Genomic DNA, 15,522 nt, shown 5'->3' with positions numbered 1-15,522 from the left:
CCAGGGATATGTCCTCTCTCCATGCCTTTCCAACCTGTATGCAGAACAGATCATCCGGGAGGCTGGGCTCTATGAGGAGAAATGCAGCATCAAGATTAGTGGAAGATACATCAACAATCTACGTTATGCAGATGACATAACCCTGCTTGCTGAAACTGAGGAGGACCTGAAGTGCTTGCTGCTGAGGGTCAAGGACTGCAGCCTTTAATATGGATTGAGGCTAAATGTCAAGAAGACAAAGATTCTCACCACTGGACCAATTGGTAGCATCAGGATGGATGGTGACGAGGTTGAGATTGTTCGCAGCTTTAGTGTGCTTGGTTCCACAAACGGCACTCTTGGCACCAGCAACCAGGAAATGAAAAAATGTATTGCAGTGGGAAAGTCTCCTGTTAGGGACCTCTCTAAAGTACTCAAGAGCAACAGTGTGTCTCTGGAGACTAAGGTGCATCTGACAGGCCATGGTCTTTGCAATAACTTGTTATGCATCAGATTCTTGGGTCATTCAGACCAGGGCCTACAGGTGCACCAGCCAGCAGCAGAGTAACAGAGACCTGATATAAGACACAGTTTACCTTGGATTGCTGTCCTAACAGAACTGGAACTAAGCCTTTTGCCCAAATTTGTTGGAGGACTTGGGGAGGCAGTAGCCATAATTGGCAAGTGGAAACTTTGTTTCCATGAGCTCCAGTCCCTAGTGGCAAGAAATTACATTGCAGTCCTGATGGCCACCAGCTCTCCGTGGGAGAAGGATGGGCAATCTCCTCCGATGTGATTAACTACCTCTGAAAACACACCAGAGGGTCTCTGTATGGGTCAGTTCCAACTTGATGATACACAGCAACAAACTTTGTTACACTGGCCTAAAGCCATGATGAGCCTGAAGGTTGAATTGCTGTGAGCACATTTCAGCAGCTATTCTGACTGAGTGTATTCCACTACTACTGAATTACAGCATTTGACCTTCCTAATAAGGTTCTGTGTGGTTTGTGAGCTGTTGGAATAGATTTTTTTTCCCCCTAGTAGAGCAGTAAGATTGGTGTTGATATAAGCAGAAAGAGGTGTTTCAAGCATATCTGACCTCGGGGGAATTGGTTTTGTGATGCTGATGATGTTGACAGGCATAGTTCCCCATTGTGGAGTTGGCAAAAATCAGATATGGCCGTCTCTGTATGGCCTTTGCTCCTTTCACAGCCTGTTCTGATTCTAGGGAGAATTTCTGACAGTTCCCTGTTGAAGTATTGTTCCAGCTATTTTTAAAATAATCTTCAGCAAGATTTTATTTGAATGTGCTGTCAGTTTGTATTTCTTCAGTTGGCTGGTCAAATAACTATCTTCATAATGTCTTGTTATAGACTAGTTAGTATGTATTTCCCTTGCTGCATCTGTCTGTTGAAATGCCTCACTTGGTATTTTATCAATTCCTGGTACCTTATTTTTTGCCATTGCCTTCTTCCTTGTGTTTCTGCCTTCATTTACCATTGGTTCTTCATCATATATACTTCTTACTGAATTGGGTCAGTTTCAGTGACACTGTATTCATTCCATTTTTTTTATCCCTATATCATTCAATATTTTACCCATAGGAGCCTTCAGTATTACAACTTGAGTCTTGGAATTATTCAGAATTTGTTCTTTAAGCTGGAAATGTATTCTCTTTCATTTTTCTAACCTCCAGTTTGAGCTCAATTGGTTCTGATTCTTTACTCTTGTCTCCTCAAGCTTCCCTTTCAAATTTTCTATTCAGTTATTTTATTCATAATTTATTTCCTTTCTTTCGACTTCTCTGTATTGAGGAACAAGTTTCAGAATCTCTTCTTTTGTCCATTTTGGTCTGTCTTTCCTGTCTTTGTAATTACCTCTTGCTTGTAATACTCTTTTTCACCTTCATGTTGTTGTTATGTGCCGTCGAGTCGTTTGCGACTCACAGTGACCCTATGTACAACAGCCCTAAACCGTGCTCTATCCTGTGTCAATCTCATTGCCTCTGACATACCCATCCAGATTACCCCAGTCACTGAATCAATCCACCTCATAGAGGGTCTTCCCCTCCTGCGCTGTCCCTCCACTCTACCCAGCATGAATGTCCCTCTCTAAAGACCTGTCTCTCCTTACAACATGTCCAAAGTATGTCACGCAAAGCCCCAGAATCCTTGCCTCCAAGGAGCAGCCTGGTTTAACCCTCTCTGGGATGGGTCTGTTTGTTTTCTTGGTAGTCCATGGTACATTCAATACTCTTCTCCAGCACCACAGCTCAAAGGTGTTCACCATCCATCCTGATGCTACCGATTCGTCCAGTTTTGAGAATTTTTTGTCTTCTTGACATTGAGCCTTAGTCCATATTGAAGTCTGCAGTCCTTGACCCTCTGCAGTAAGTGCATGAGGTCCTCCCCACAACTCATCTGGTCTTTGGTAATTCTCGCTCTTATTGTTATTAAGTTGGAACTAACTCATTGCTGACTCTCTTTGGGTTTTCGGAGGCTGAAAATTGCACAGGAGGCAATTACCCATCTTTATCCCAAAGAGTAGATGGTGGATTTTAATTGCCAGCTTTTGAATTGGCAGCACAACTTCTATCCATTTCAGAGCCTCTGTAGTCATTAGTGTTCAGTAATTTAAGGCAGCTCTTACAACCTAATCTGTGGTGCATTTCACTGTAAACCTAAAGACTTTGTCTCTGGTAGAATCCCATCAATGCTTTTGAGGGAGAAAAGCAGTCTACTCTTCTTGTTTAGAATTTCTGAAACCATTGAGCATGAACTCCATCCTGTGTATTTGTATGTGTGTGTGGGAGCCTTGATGTAGTAGTTCATAGGGCATTACACCATTAATACAAAGATGGTACCTCTCTGGTGGTTCTAATCCATCAGTTTGTAAGAGAACGATGAGCCGTATATTCCTGTGTGATTTACAGACTTGGACTACTCACTAGAGGGTCAGCTATGAGTAGGTTCTGACTCAACAGCAATAATTTTGTACACACACACACACACACACACACACACTCACATATACATTTGTTGTTGTTAAATGCTGTTGAGTCGTAGATGACTCATAGTGACCCTGTGAACGAAATACCTGAACACTTGTATAACTTTCATTGTTTCTCTAAGCTCATAAAAGTTTTTGGAGGCAAGCTATTTTAGAAATGGATACCACTCCTGCTTCCAAGCTGGTTTTAATCTGGGAGCTCCACAAAACATTGTCTACCGTGGGTAACCATTATCGCATTTGACACATCAGTGTCACAGTGTTTACCATTACAGCAACGGCGAGTTACCTCTGTATGGCAAATGGACAGACCAGTGCTATACCACTTAGAAGAATATATAAAAAGAAAGAGATCATGTGAATGAGATAGATATTTAATTCAAGGCTTATGTGTTCATAGAGCCTGGCAATTTCCAGGTTTATGTATCTGATCTTTGGAGAAGAGTACAGATCATTGGCCAGTGCCAGCACAGTTCAGGAAACTGGAAGTACAGGAGGGTCTGTAGGCTTCAGAGACTGACAGTTCCACATTCAGGGCAGCAAGATTGAAGTCTGCAGTGTTAATAACAAACCAGATGCAGAACTGGGCGAGAAAATTCTCTTGCTTTGCCAGAATCCAATCATTTATTAAGTATAGGCCACATGCTTGAGGAGACTGCTTCATCGGATCAGGCTGATTATGTCTTTATCAAATCTCCCATGTTGGGGTTGTTATGTACCATCAAGTCGCAACTGACTCATAGCTGACCTTCCTGCAAGTTTTCCACTACAGTACAGTTGCATGAGGGAAGACTATCTTTCTCCCGTGATGCAGCTATTGGATTCAAACTGTATGCCTTTGAGTTGGCAGAGCAACTCTTATCACCAAGCCAACAAAGCCTCCATAGTATCATAAAGATTAGAATTTATCACACAAAGATAGCCTTTAGATTTAGTATTTGGGTTGCTTTGAAAGTATTTTTAAATTTTAGTTTTATTCAAAGAATACGTAAAGTCTTTGATTCATGCCAGACCGTTTTTGATCTGTGAATCCTCTGTACAAAGTCAATTTCTAGATCCTGTGTCTGATGATTGAGAATATAAATCCATATTTTTAAAATTTTTAGTTACAAATATGGATAATTGTATCTTTAAAAACTGTAAACAGTTTTTCCTTTAACTAAATACTTTTTGGTTCTGGTTGTATTTGGTTACTGTGGTTTCTGTTGATGGTGATTAATTCTAAAAAGCTATACACTGCTGTTCAGTTCCTACTCATAGTAGCACTCTTATTGGGTATCCAAGCATATCTATTTAATGAGAACAGATTGCTTAATGGATACTATAATGACTGAATGTGTTTATAAAATCACTGTAACACAACTTGACAAAGGTAGCCTAATAAATTCTAAAGGACCATGAAACTGAGACCAGAAGAACTAGGTGATGCTCAGCCACTAGCTCTGACCACTGTAAAAGGGCATACAGTAGAAGATCCAGGATGATGTTGTTGTTGTTGTTACGTGCCGCCTAGTCGCTTGTGACTCATGGAGACCCTATGTACAACAGCCCTAAACTGTGCTCTGTCCTATGCCAATCGTACTGTCTCTGACACTCCCATCCCGATTACCCCAGTCACTGAATCAGTCCACCTCATAGAGGGCCTTCACCTCCTGTGCTGTCCCTCCACCCTCCCAAGCATGATGTCTCCCTCTAAGGAGCCACCCGGTTTAACCCTTTCCAGGATGAATCTGTTTGTTTTCCTAGCAGTCCATGGTACTCTCAATACTCTTCACCAGCACCACAGCTCAAGGGCATCAATTCTCCTTCTATCCTCCTTGGTCATTGTCCAACTCTCTGATGCATAACAAGTGATTGCAAAGACCATGGCCTGTATCAAGTGCACCTTAGTCTCCAGAGAGACACCATTGCTCTTCAGTACTTTGGAGAAGTCCCTAACAGCAGACTTTTCCCATGGCAATGCACCTTTTAATTTCCTGGATACTGGTGCCAAGAGTGCTGACTGTGGAGCCAAGCAAACGAAAGCTGTGTACAATCTCAATCTGTTCACCATCCATCCTACTGCTTCCAATTGGTCCAGTGGTGAGAATCTTTGTCTTCTTGACATTGAGCCTCAATCCATATTGGAGGCTACAGTCCTTGACCCGCTGCATAGCATTACATTAAAATAATAGTTATTTGATTTGACTCCGGCACTGTTTTTCGTGTTCTGATATACTTGCTTTTATAATTCATGTTATTAGTAGCAATGGGGATTCAATACAGATGGCATAATGTTGTTAGTAGTCATCATGTGATTTCTGACTAATGGCAGCTTCATGTGAGGGTTTCTATATCAAACTGGTAAAACTAAAGCTTTTTTAAAGCAAAATCAACACCTCCCCCAAAAACCCCAAACAGATAAACCTCAAAAACCACAATAATAAAACTCATAGTGAAAAGAAATCAGTCGGTGCTTCCTTAACAAGAAATCAGTCTGTGAATGTCTTTATTTTATGTTATGTGTTTTAAACCCAAAGTTATCCTTCTAAATATAAATTGCAAGTACTTTGATTAAAATAAAACCGTTAACTTAATATTATATGCTATGTCACTATCAATTTTACTTACTCTACAATTTTACACTATCAGTTTTCATATAAAATTATATATTATAATGGTAAATATTTGAAAAGTATACATGAATTATGACTACTCTTTTATGTTACTATGACTGTTTATGATAATATGCTAAGATTGTAGACCCATTAAACATTGTAGAACTAAAAACAAAGTATGGGATACCTTCTCACCCCAGTATAGCAAAATTTAACAGAGCAGCAAGCAACAGATGCTGGCGAGGTTATGGAGAAACTGGAACTCTTATTCACTGTTGGTGGAAGTGTAAAATGGTGCAACCACGTGGCACTTTCTCAGAAAGTTGCAATTAGAGATACCATTTGAACCAGGAATTCCACTATTGGGAATATACACTAAAGAGACCTCAACTGACATCCAAGCAGATATATGCACACCCATGTTTATCTCGGCTTTGTTCACAATAGCAAGGAGTTGGAAACAACCCAAGGACCCATCAACAAATGAATGGATAGAGAAGCTTTGTGGTATATTTACATAATGGAATACTATGCTGCATTGAAAATCAAGGAACTTATTCAGTATTATCAAAATGGGTGACCCTGGAGGAAATTTTGCTGAGTGAAATATCTTAGTCACAAAAGGGCAAATACTGTGTGGTGCCACTGTTGTAGAATGAGACTGACATCAGGGTTGGGGTAAGACTGAGAAAAATTGGATAAATTATGTATACTGCATTGAAACAGATGAGGGAGAGAACAGTTTAAAAGCAATACATGACAGGGTATTGTGGTTATCACAAGAGTCCAGAATTAAGGTTGCATTGTGGGGTGTACTCCAGGCGGTGCGCAGAAGGGTACGAGGGGCTATTGTATACCAGTGAAAGAATTTTTAATCTTCAAAGAGAGGAGGGAACCTGAAGGGGGAGGGGTAGGCAGGCAGAAAAGTGCAGCAAAGAAAATCTCTGTAAATGTTCATTAAAATTAATTAAAAGAACTTTTTAAAATAAACCATTATAGAACTATAGGATCTCAAATGACAGAAGTTTTGAATGCTATATTTCAAATCTTTGTTGTGGAAAAATGTAAAAATGAGACACTTTTTGAGCATTATTAATATGAGAAATAGATGTATAAAAAATTAAAAATACAGTAGCTAGTACAGAAATGCTAAGTTTATAAAAATATATAGGGAGTTGTGGTATAGTCCCAAGGGAGTTGCATTGTCAGCCCAAAATCTGCACTTCTCTGTGGTTTAAATTTACCAGCTGCCCTGAGAGAGAAAGGTGAGTCATGGTGGAGATCACAAGAATGACAAGGGATGGGGCACAGTTTCCCTTTTTTGTTCATGCTGTTATGTGCTGTTGAGTTTCCTGTGACTTATAGCAGCCCTATGTACAACAGTGCTAAACCCCACTCTATCCTGTGCTATTCTCACACCCCCATTACCCCACTCAATGAATCAGTCCACCTCATCGAGAGTGTTCCTCTCCTGTGGTGTCCCTTCACCCTCCCAAGCATGACATTCCTCTCCAAGGACTGGTCCCTCCTTGCAATATGCCCAAAGTATGTTAAACAAAGTTTCAGAATCTTTGTCTCCAAGGAGCAGCTCGGTTTTACCCTCTCGAGGAAGAACCTATTCATTCTCTTAGCAGTCCATGGTATATTCAGTACTTTTCTCCAACACCACAGCTCAAAGGTATCAATTCTCCTATCGTCTCTAGTCATTGTCCAGGTCTGTGATGCATAGCAAGTGATTGCAAAGACCATGGCCTGTATCAGGCTCATATTAGTCTCCAGACTAACATTGTTGCTCTTCAGTACTTGAGAGAGGTCTATAAGTGCAGACTTTCTTATCTCAATATATCTTTTAATTTCCTGGCTGCTGGTGCCAAGAGTGTTCACTGTGGAACCAAGCAAACTAAAGCCGTTAACAATCTTCTTTTCATAGATTATCATTTAATATAGGCAACAACATACAGATGTGAGTTCATTCCTGAATTAATGTATTAATTCAGAGCTAAAATTCAATCCTCACAGAATTTTCTTGGAATTTCACAGTATTGAACATCTCTAACAACTTCTTTGGAATTTCACAGTATTGAACATTTCTAACAAATTTTTAAGAATACCAATTGAACAAGGCAGAAGGTTGAGAAGAGAGATTTGTTCTTTCAGGTTTTAAAAACACAGAAGTTACAAGATAGTAGCACCAAAGTGTTAGCCTGTCATATAGCACTTTAGACTAGTTTCCTTCATATTTGAGAAGGTAGAATATTCATTAGCCTATGATGTATGTGAAGACTTCTTTGGTAAATGGTATCAAGATATCTGGGTGGCCTTCAAAACAGATTACAGTGGTACAGTTGTTTACATTTGCTGAATATCAGTCAATCTCCCAGTACAATTTTTGGTTATTTTCCATTCTTCGAGAAAATATTAATGACCTCACTACTCATGTATCTTTCTACAGCAAAGAATGTTAATAACTAACTGAAATTTCATAATGGGACTGAATAATTTAATTTCACACCTCTGAGGCAAAATCAATCTACATTTTACAAAAGAAGAAAATACTCTTAAGCAGTGTCAGATTTCAGGTCTAAATTTGTTTACAAAGCTTATCTTTAGTAGAGTTAAGCACACTGCCTCTCAAAATTATATCATGTTTCTTCCATCTCTATTTCTTCTTAATCTTTCCTATTCCCATCTTTGGGGAGCTACTTAGTCTTCACCAAGATGTCTATATAAGTGGAGATGGCTTTGTTTAACTTCTCTTTGTCAGTTATTTTTTTCCCCCCTATTTCCTTCACTACTTTACCTTTGGTGTTGTAGGTAAAATTTTGTATTCCCTTTTTGACTGGGATAAGTTTTTCTTTTTGTATAGTTTAAAATATTCTTTATTTCTGTGTACTCTATACTTCTGTTATAGTAAGAACTAGCCTGCTTGGAATGAATAATATTATGTAGTCGCCGGACAGGGAGGAGGAGGAGAGAGACTTTAGTGGTGGTTGTATTCTATAGGGTGTTGTACTGCTAACCACAAAGCTGTGGAATCATCAGCTGATCCTTGGGAGGAACCTGAGCAGTATCCTGTGTCAGTTTGGAATCTCAGAAACCATATGGAAGATTGCTGTCAGTCTGAATCACCTTCACAGCAGTGAGTTGAAATCGAGTCACTGAGGGAAGTATATCTTTTTTCACCACTGGGCCGATGGGAAGCATCATGATGGATGGTGAAGAGATTGAGATTATTCACAGCTTTAATTTGCTTGGCTACACAGTCAACACTCTTGGCACCAGCAGCCAGGAAGTTAAAAGATATATTGTGATGAGAAAGTCTGCGCTTAGAGACCTCTCTAAAGTACTGAAGAGCAATGATGTAAGTCTGGAGACTAAGGTGTGCCTGATACAGGCCATGGTCTTTGTATTCACTTTCTATGCATCAGAGAGCTAGACAATGACTAGGGAGGATGGGAGAATTGATGCCTTTTAGCTGTGGTGTTGGAGAAGAATATTGAATATACCGTGAGCTGCTAAGAGAACGAACAGGTTCATCCTGGAGACCGTTACACCAGGCTGCTCCTTGGAGGCAAGGATTCTGAAGCTTCGTCTGACATACTCTGTGCATGTTGCAAGGAGGGCCCCTTGGAGAGGGACGTCATGCTTGGGAGGGTGGAGGGACAGCACAGGAAAGAAAGACCCTTGATGAGATGGATTGATTCAGTGACTGGGGTAATAGGGATAGGTGTGTCAGAGACAATGAGATTGGCACATGATACACCAGGGTTAAGGGCTGTTTTACATAGGGTTGCTAATGATCACAGGCGACTTGATGGCACATAACAACAGGGAAGTATACAAAAATGTGACACACATCATGTAGTAAGAGAAACTCACTCATTGCTATTGAGTTGGAACCAAACTCAGGTTGGTTCCAAACTCCAGTGAGTTTTTAAAGACCAAGTTGCATTGGAGAACATTTTCTATCCTTGTCCCTTATAGCAGCTGTTGGATTGGAACCATCCACTTTTGGCTTGACAGCACAGCTCCTTATCCACTAGAGTGACAGAGTACACCATCAGAAACAGATATGTAAAAAAGGAAAATGGAAGATGAGATTAAATAAGTGTCAAAGGGAGTCATTGATGACTGATACATAATCTCATTCCAAACAGTATTGACACAGTGAATCTATCATTGAAGGTTTTTCTCTCTTTTGCTGACTCATTCTTTCCCAGTATGATGTGTTTTTCCAGAGATTGACTCCTCTTGACAAAATGCACAGATTATGTGAGATAGCATTTCTTTGCCCTTTCCTTAAATGAACATCCTGTTGTTCTTCCTTAAGGACAGACTTGTTTATTTTTTTTGGCTGTCCATGTTATTCAGTACTCTTCCCTAATACCATATTTCTAGGATATTGATTTTTATTTGGGCATTATTAATTTTACAACTTGCAGATGCATGGAAAACAACTGAAAAAATACTATAGTTTGGATCAGACATGCCTTAGTTTTTAAACTTACATCTCTTCTCTCATACTTTAAAGAGGTTCTGGACAGATTTTCCTCTGTACCATGTATCTTTTAATTTCTTGACTGATGGTACTGTGACTATTGATTTTGTACCCACGTAAAGTGAAATCCTTGACAACTTCAATCTTTTTTCCAACTGTCATTATATTGACCTTTAAAGAGTTGTGCTATGAACTTTGGGTCTTGTATCCCCAAAAGACAGTTACTATTTTTTAAGGGACTTGTAATAATTTGTTTAAGGAGCAAGAGACTGGGAGTGTAAAAAGAGTAAAATCCTATTAAAGAAGGAGAACTCTAGTGGTTTAGTAAGAAAGGAGATGAACTGCTTACCCAAAGGCAAGTTGTTCAAATCTGCCAGCTGCTGGAAGAAAGATGGACAGTTTCCTGAAAGAGTCAACTCTGAGTTGGTACTGACTTGACATCACATAGCAACAACAACAACAACAAAAACCATTATTAAAGAACTTGGATATGCAAAAACCTTAAACTATTTTAAAACAGAAAAACATTTCTTGGTTTGTACACCTTCACAACATTATATCTCATATAAATGTGTTTCTGAGGTAGCACTAAAGCTCAACCAAAGAATGACAGCATTTTTATATGCATATGTATGTAATTATGTGTATGTTTGGGATTCTTAAATGATTGTTTGGTGCACATGCCACAAGTAAAAATGATCTCAAAGATTTACTGTTACAAACATAGTATGTTCTTGAGTTACACCTAATGAGCAACCTGAACTTGCCTTATAATCCTGTGTGAATTTTTCCTAATTTAGAAATGATTACATCAACCCCTGCTCACAGCAAGTACAAATGATTAAGTTTTCAGCTGCTAACTGGAAAGTTAGTAGTTTGATTCTACCCCATCGTGTCTTGGGAAAAAGATTTGATGATAATCAGTTTGAACTCCCTGACTCTGTACAAAAGACTTAACAGCTACCCAGTCCTGCACCATCTTCAGAGTCATTGTGCTTGAACTGTTGCTGTGTTCATTGTAAGTCTTTCTTGTTGAGCATCTTCCCTTTTTTGCTAACCCTATACTTTACCAAGCATGATGTCCTGCTTCAGGGACTGATCTTCCTTGATAACATGTCTGAAGGTTGTAAGATGAAGTCTCATCATCCTTGCCTCTGATGAGGCTGCACTTGTTCCAAGACAGATTTATTCATTCTTTTGACAAACCATTTAGTATACTTCACCAACTTCATAACCACTGAAAAACACATGTAGTACAGTTCTAATTTGCAATACACAGTGTCTCCAGGAGTGGAAACTGATTTGATGATGATTGGTTTTGGTTCTATAGAGTTGCTGTTTTTTTTGTCGTGTGCCATTGAGTTGTAACTGATTCATATCTAGACCCCCAGTGGCTTTTCTGAGGTAGTAAATTGCTCAGGAGGAGATTGCACATCTCACTCCTGTAAAGCCATTTGTAGGTTCACACTGAATGCCTTTCGCTTGGTAGTACGACTCCTTACTTCTAGACCATCAGATATATAATCAGAGCAGCATTAGAGTTTTCTTTTTTTGCTTATCCGAACCAGCTACTTATTTTATACAGTCATTCTTGTAATTTGTTTTACTGAAGTGAAGTACATTTACCTAATTTTTCACTTGGCTACTCCCCAGTCACAGTTTTTAGGTGTTTATTGACTGGCATTACCTATTCGCTAACAGCATTTCTTCTACAAACTACTACCACTCAAAGATTTACTGTTAACAGCCTAATAAGTCCCTGAGTTACAAAGAATTGATGAGCAACCTGAGCTTGCCCTTTAATCATCTGAATTTTTCCTTACGTAGAAATGATTGAGCCAATCCCTACTCACAAAAATGTCTTCCATCTCAATAACATTCATTTGCTGCAGCTTTTAAATCATTGAAACGACTTCCCACCTTTTATTATACTAAAGTAAGACTAAGAGCTGCATGAATTTGCTCTTACTTACAGATTCAACTTCCAAGTCATACTTAAAAGTGAGTCTCATTTATAACCTGGGTACTGCATGTATAGATAAACAAAGAAAAAGGCAATTAAAATTTCTAAAAACTTGGATATTAGTGACTGTACTTAAATTTATCCCTGGAGGGCACCGTTACTAAGCTTTTGTCTACTAGCCAAAAGATGGTCAGCACATACTTGCCCAGATATAATTTGGAAAACAGGCCTGTGAAAGTGCTTCTAAACTATACCGTACTTGCATGCTGTGGAGCAACAGTATTCTCTGCTCACTCAGGGTTGCAGTGATTCAGAATGGAGTCGGCATCAACTTAAATGGTAGAAATTTCATGTTTCAAAAGTTTCTTGTAGAGTCCTCCATTTGACAACACAGTGCAATACAGAACTCTGCTAGTGTAGACTGGAGCCTCTGGAACCCTGTGGAAAATCGCAGTGATTAAGATCTGACTTGATGGCAGTGAGTTTGCCGTGGATTTTTTGGTGTTTTTTTATTTTCAGTTTCATAGTTCCTTTCCTGAGTTAGTGTAGGAAATGTTTGTTTATACAGACTCACAGAAAACCGGTTAATGATATATACGGATATATAGTTCCATAACTTAATTGGCAGAAAATTCTTTGACATAAAATACGTTTTAAGTGTCATCTGTTTTACTTAAAAATGTCATTTTGTGCGTACGAAAGTCCTCTTTCTAGGAATTAGAAGGCCCAGAGTAGAAGCGGCCATTGACAATGATTTTGTGAAACAAATAGTTAGGCTTGGATGCTATGGACTTTCTCCTATATAATGTCAGAGCTTCAATTTCTTTTTTAAATTAAAAGATGAGTTTATACTTTGTATAGCCCTTGTGTTTATGTTATGTTCTTCAGTTTATTTGATAGTGATATTTTTCTTTTTTGTGTATTCTTTAGCCGTATTTGTGGGAGTCCATGTCCTGCAGTGTGGCCTGATGTAATTAAACTACCATATTTCAACACCATGAAACCAAAGAAACAGTATCGTCGAAAGTTAAGAGAAGAGTTTGTTTTGTAAGAAGGGAATGCTTACATTTCTATATTGTCTTAAATGTCCTTAACTTAAAGATTATTTCATGTGAATTCTAAATGTTCCTCTGTTTATTAACCCAAAGTAGGTCTGCAACAAAACTTGTAGTTTGTCTGATTTTTAATTTCTTTGCTCCATGCAAGTTATCATATCCTCATCATTGAGAATTTACAAAGTATCTTTCTTCATATTGGTTCTTACATGAAAACTTTTAAGGATGCTGCATTAAACTGTAGTGAAATAGCTCTCAAGTTCCATAAGCTCAGGTTTTTATTTTGCTTTAGAAAACTACATTAAAAAGCCAGTTGCCCATAGAAAATGCTATTTTTTGGCCAGATTTCAAATTACTTTCATTAATTGCTACAATATGGTATAAATAAATGAGCTAGTTACTCAAAAGAAAATGTTAATTAATTGAATAAATATTGTAAACACATTATTAGATGTTACTATTTAAAATAAGATAAAACAACCCCACACAGTTTACATTTTGTGATTAAAGAGCGTAACATGATTTTTGTAATCCTCTTGCACTAGTATTCCTGCAGCTGCACTAGATTTATTTGATTACATGCTCGCCTTGGATCCTAGTAAGCGATGCACCGCTGAACAAGCTCTTCAGTGTGATTTTCTGCGAGATGTGGAACCTTCCAAAATGCCCCCACCAGAGTAAGTGGTTTTCTGTTTTATTAGATTCTATGTATTTTGAGTCTGGGCAGTTTTAATAACATCTTTATATAATGATCAGATGGTGTATTATGGCAGTTAAATGAAATAGAACAAGTTAAATATAATGCACATAATTTACACATCTAGAATGTCAATGCTTTCTTAATATTCAACTAACTAAATGCAAAGAAGCAGCCTTCCTATGGTTGAGTGTTAACTGTTCTCAAGTTTTCATTAATATATTTTAGTCCTAAGAAAATATATCTTAGATAATATACTGCTGCAATTGTAAGAAAACATGTCTTAGATAAATAGCATGCTTTTGCTATTATTTCTTCTCCTACCAGTACTGCTGCTTATGCTACTACTAAAATGGCTATATCTGAAATTTTCAGTACATTTGTCATCTATTACATAAGCCTACTTAATCCTATCAGGTGGGTATTTACTTTATCCTCATGATTTACAGAGGAGGGAGCAGGCTCAGAGATGTTAAGAAACTTGCCCAGGAATACAAATCTAGTTAGAAGAGTGGAGTTAGCTCTAAATTTCAAGCTATTTTAATAAGAAAGGAAATTCTGAAATGTTCCTTTGCATACCACACAATTAATAATACTTATCATTAAATGAAATACTGAGTATCAGAGCCTTTATGGATAAATGTTTTGTTTGGATAGAGTTCAGGAGTCAGAATGTGTAGGTTCTTGAACCATAACTCTTACTGCTTTTGTGGTTTCCTAGGATTGGTTTGACAACAAGGAGAGAAGGAGACAGTAGTCTTATCTGATTTTTCTTGGAACAGTTGAGAAACTTTTTGTGATTTATTTCCACAACATTTTTAAATGATAAGCATGAGGTCATGCTTATCATTAATAATAAAATATTTTGATGTAATCAAATATATGTCCAGGAAATGAACAAACATGGACTTTGGCGTTCAAATCCTGGCTCTTCTCTGCTTACTATTTGACTAACTAGTTTCCTCTGAGCCTGTCATACTCAGATTTTTATTGGTCTTTGATAATTTGTGAGACAGGAAAAATCTGTTTCATGTATTTTGGAACTGGAATCATTCACTGTTGAATAATAATTTAAAAGAAGTTTGCCTGTCAGTAAGTATCAGTAGTCTTAAAACATTGATTCTAGTATCTTATCAAAGAATATATAAATTGTTTCATTTTGATGTACAATGAAAATTAGTATGCTCTTCTATGATTTTTTTCTATTTTGTATGCCCTTCTATTTTTTACTACTATTTGGACAAATACTTTATCATATCATATAAGCATTATTTTTTCCTGGATTATCTTAATAATAAGCATGAAAAGTACACTTTATTCCTACATATTTTATCACATTTCTCTAAGAACCAGTTTAGCTTCAGTGTCATAGGAAATATAAGAAATCATAGCCATCCCTCCAGTGGTTTTCAGAGGCAGTAAATCACAGAGGACAAGATTGCCCATCTTTCTGCCACAGATCATCTGGTGGGTTAGAATCACATGCCTTTGTGTTGGTAGGACAACTTGTTATCACTAGGGTTCCAGAACTCCTTTGCAACTATTGATGCTTGATTGGAAAGCAAAAGATTTGGTGTGAACTGGAATGTGCTAGTTAGTTTCACCAACACCCCTCCCCCCAAGTGAATCTCCTTATCAATAATGGGAAAACTGACACTACCTTCCTCTTGGTGTGATACGACCAAGGTACTTTATCACCATTTTGGTACAATGCTTGTAAA

At 38.0% G+C, this 15,522-nt stretch overlaps 1 protein-coding gene across 1 annotated transcript in view; it reads left to right on the top strand.

Annotated features, from left to right (window-relative positions):
• Nucleotides 1-15,522, top strand: part of CDK13 (cyclin-dependent kinase 13) — a 166,060-nt gene that overhangs the window by 135,546 nt on the left and 14,992 nt on the right. Inside the window, exons 11-12 of the mRNA XM_006887619.1 lie at nt 12,980-13,096; nt 13,650-13,781. Coding sequence (XP_006887681.1) covers nt 12,980-13,096; nt 13,650-13,781 — 249 coding nt within the window. The remainder of the gene's footprint in view (nt 1-12,979; nt 13,097-13,649; nt 13,782-15,522) is intronic.

Source organism: Elephantulus edwardii, unplaced genomic scaffold, assembly GCF_000299155.1.
Source record: "Elephantulus edwardii isolate Elephantulus edwardi_28Jun2011 unplaced genomic scaffold, EleEdw1.0 scaffold00059, whole genome shotgun sequence".
Classification (NCBI taxonomy): Eukaryota; Metazoa; Chordata; class Mammalia; order Macroscelidea; family Macroscelididae; genus Elephantulus; species Elephantulus edwardii.
Note: the sequence above shows the minus strand (reverse complement) of the source record. Positions and strands in the feature narration are given on the sequence as shown.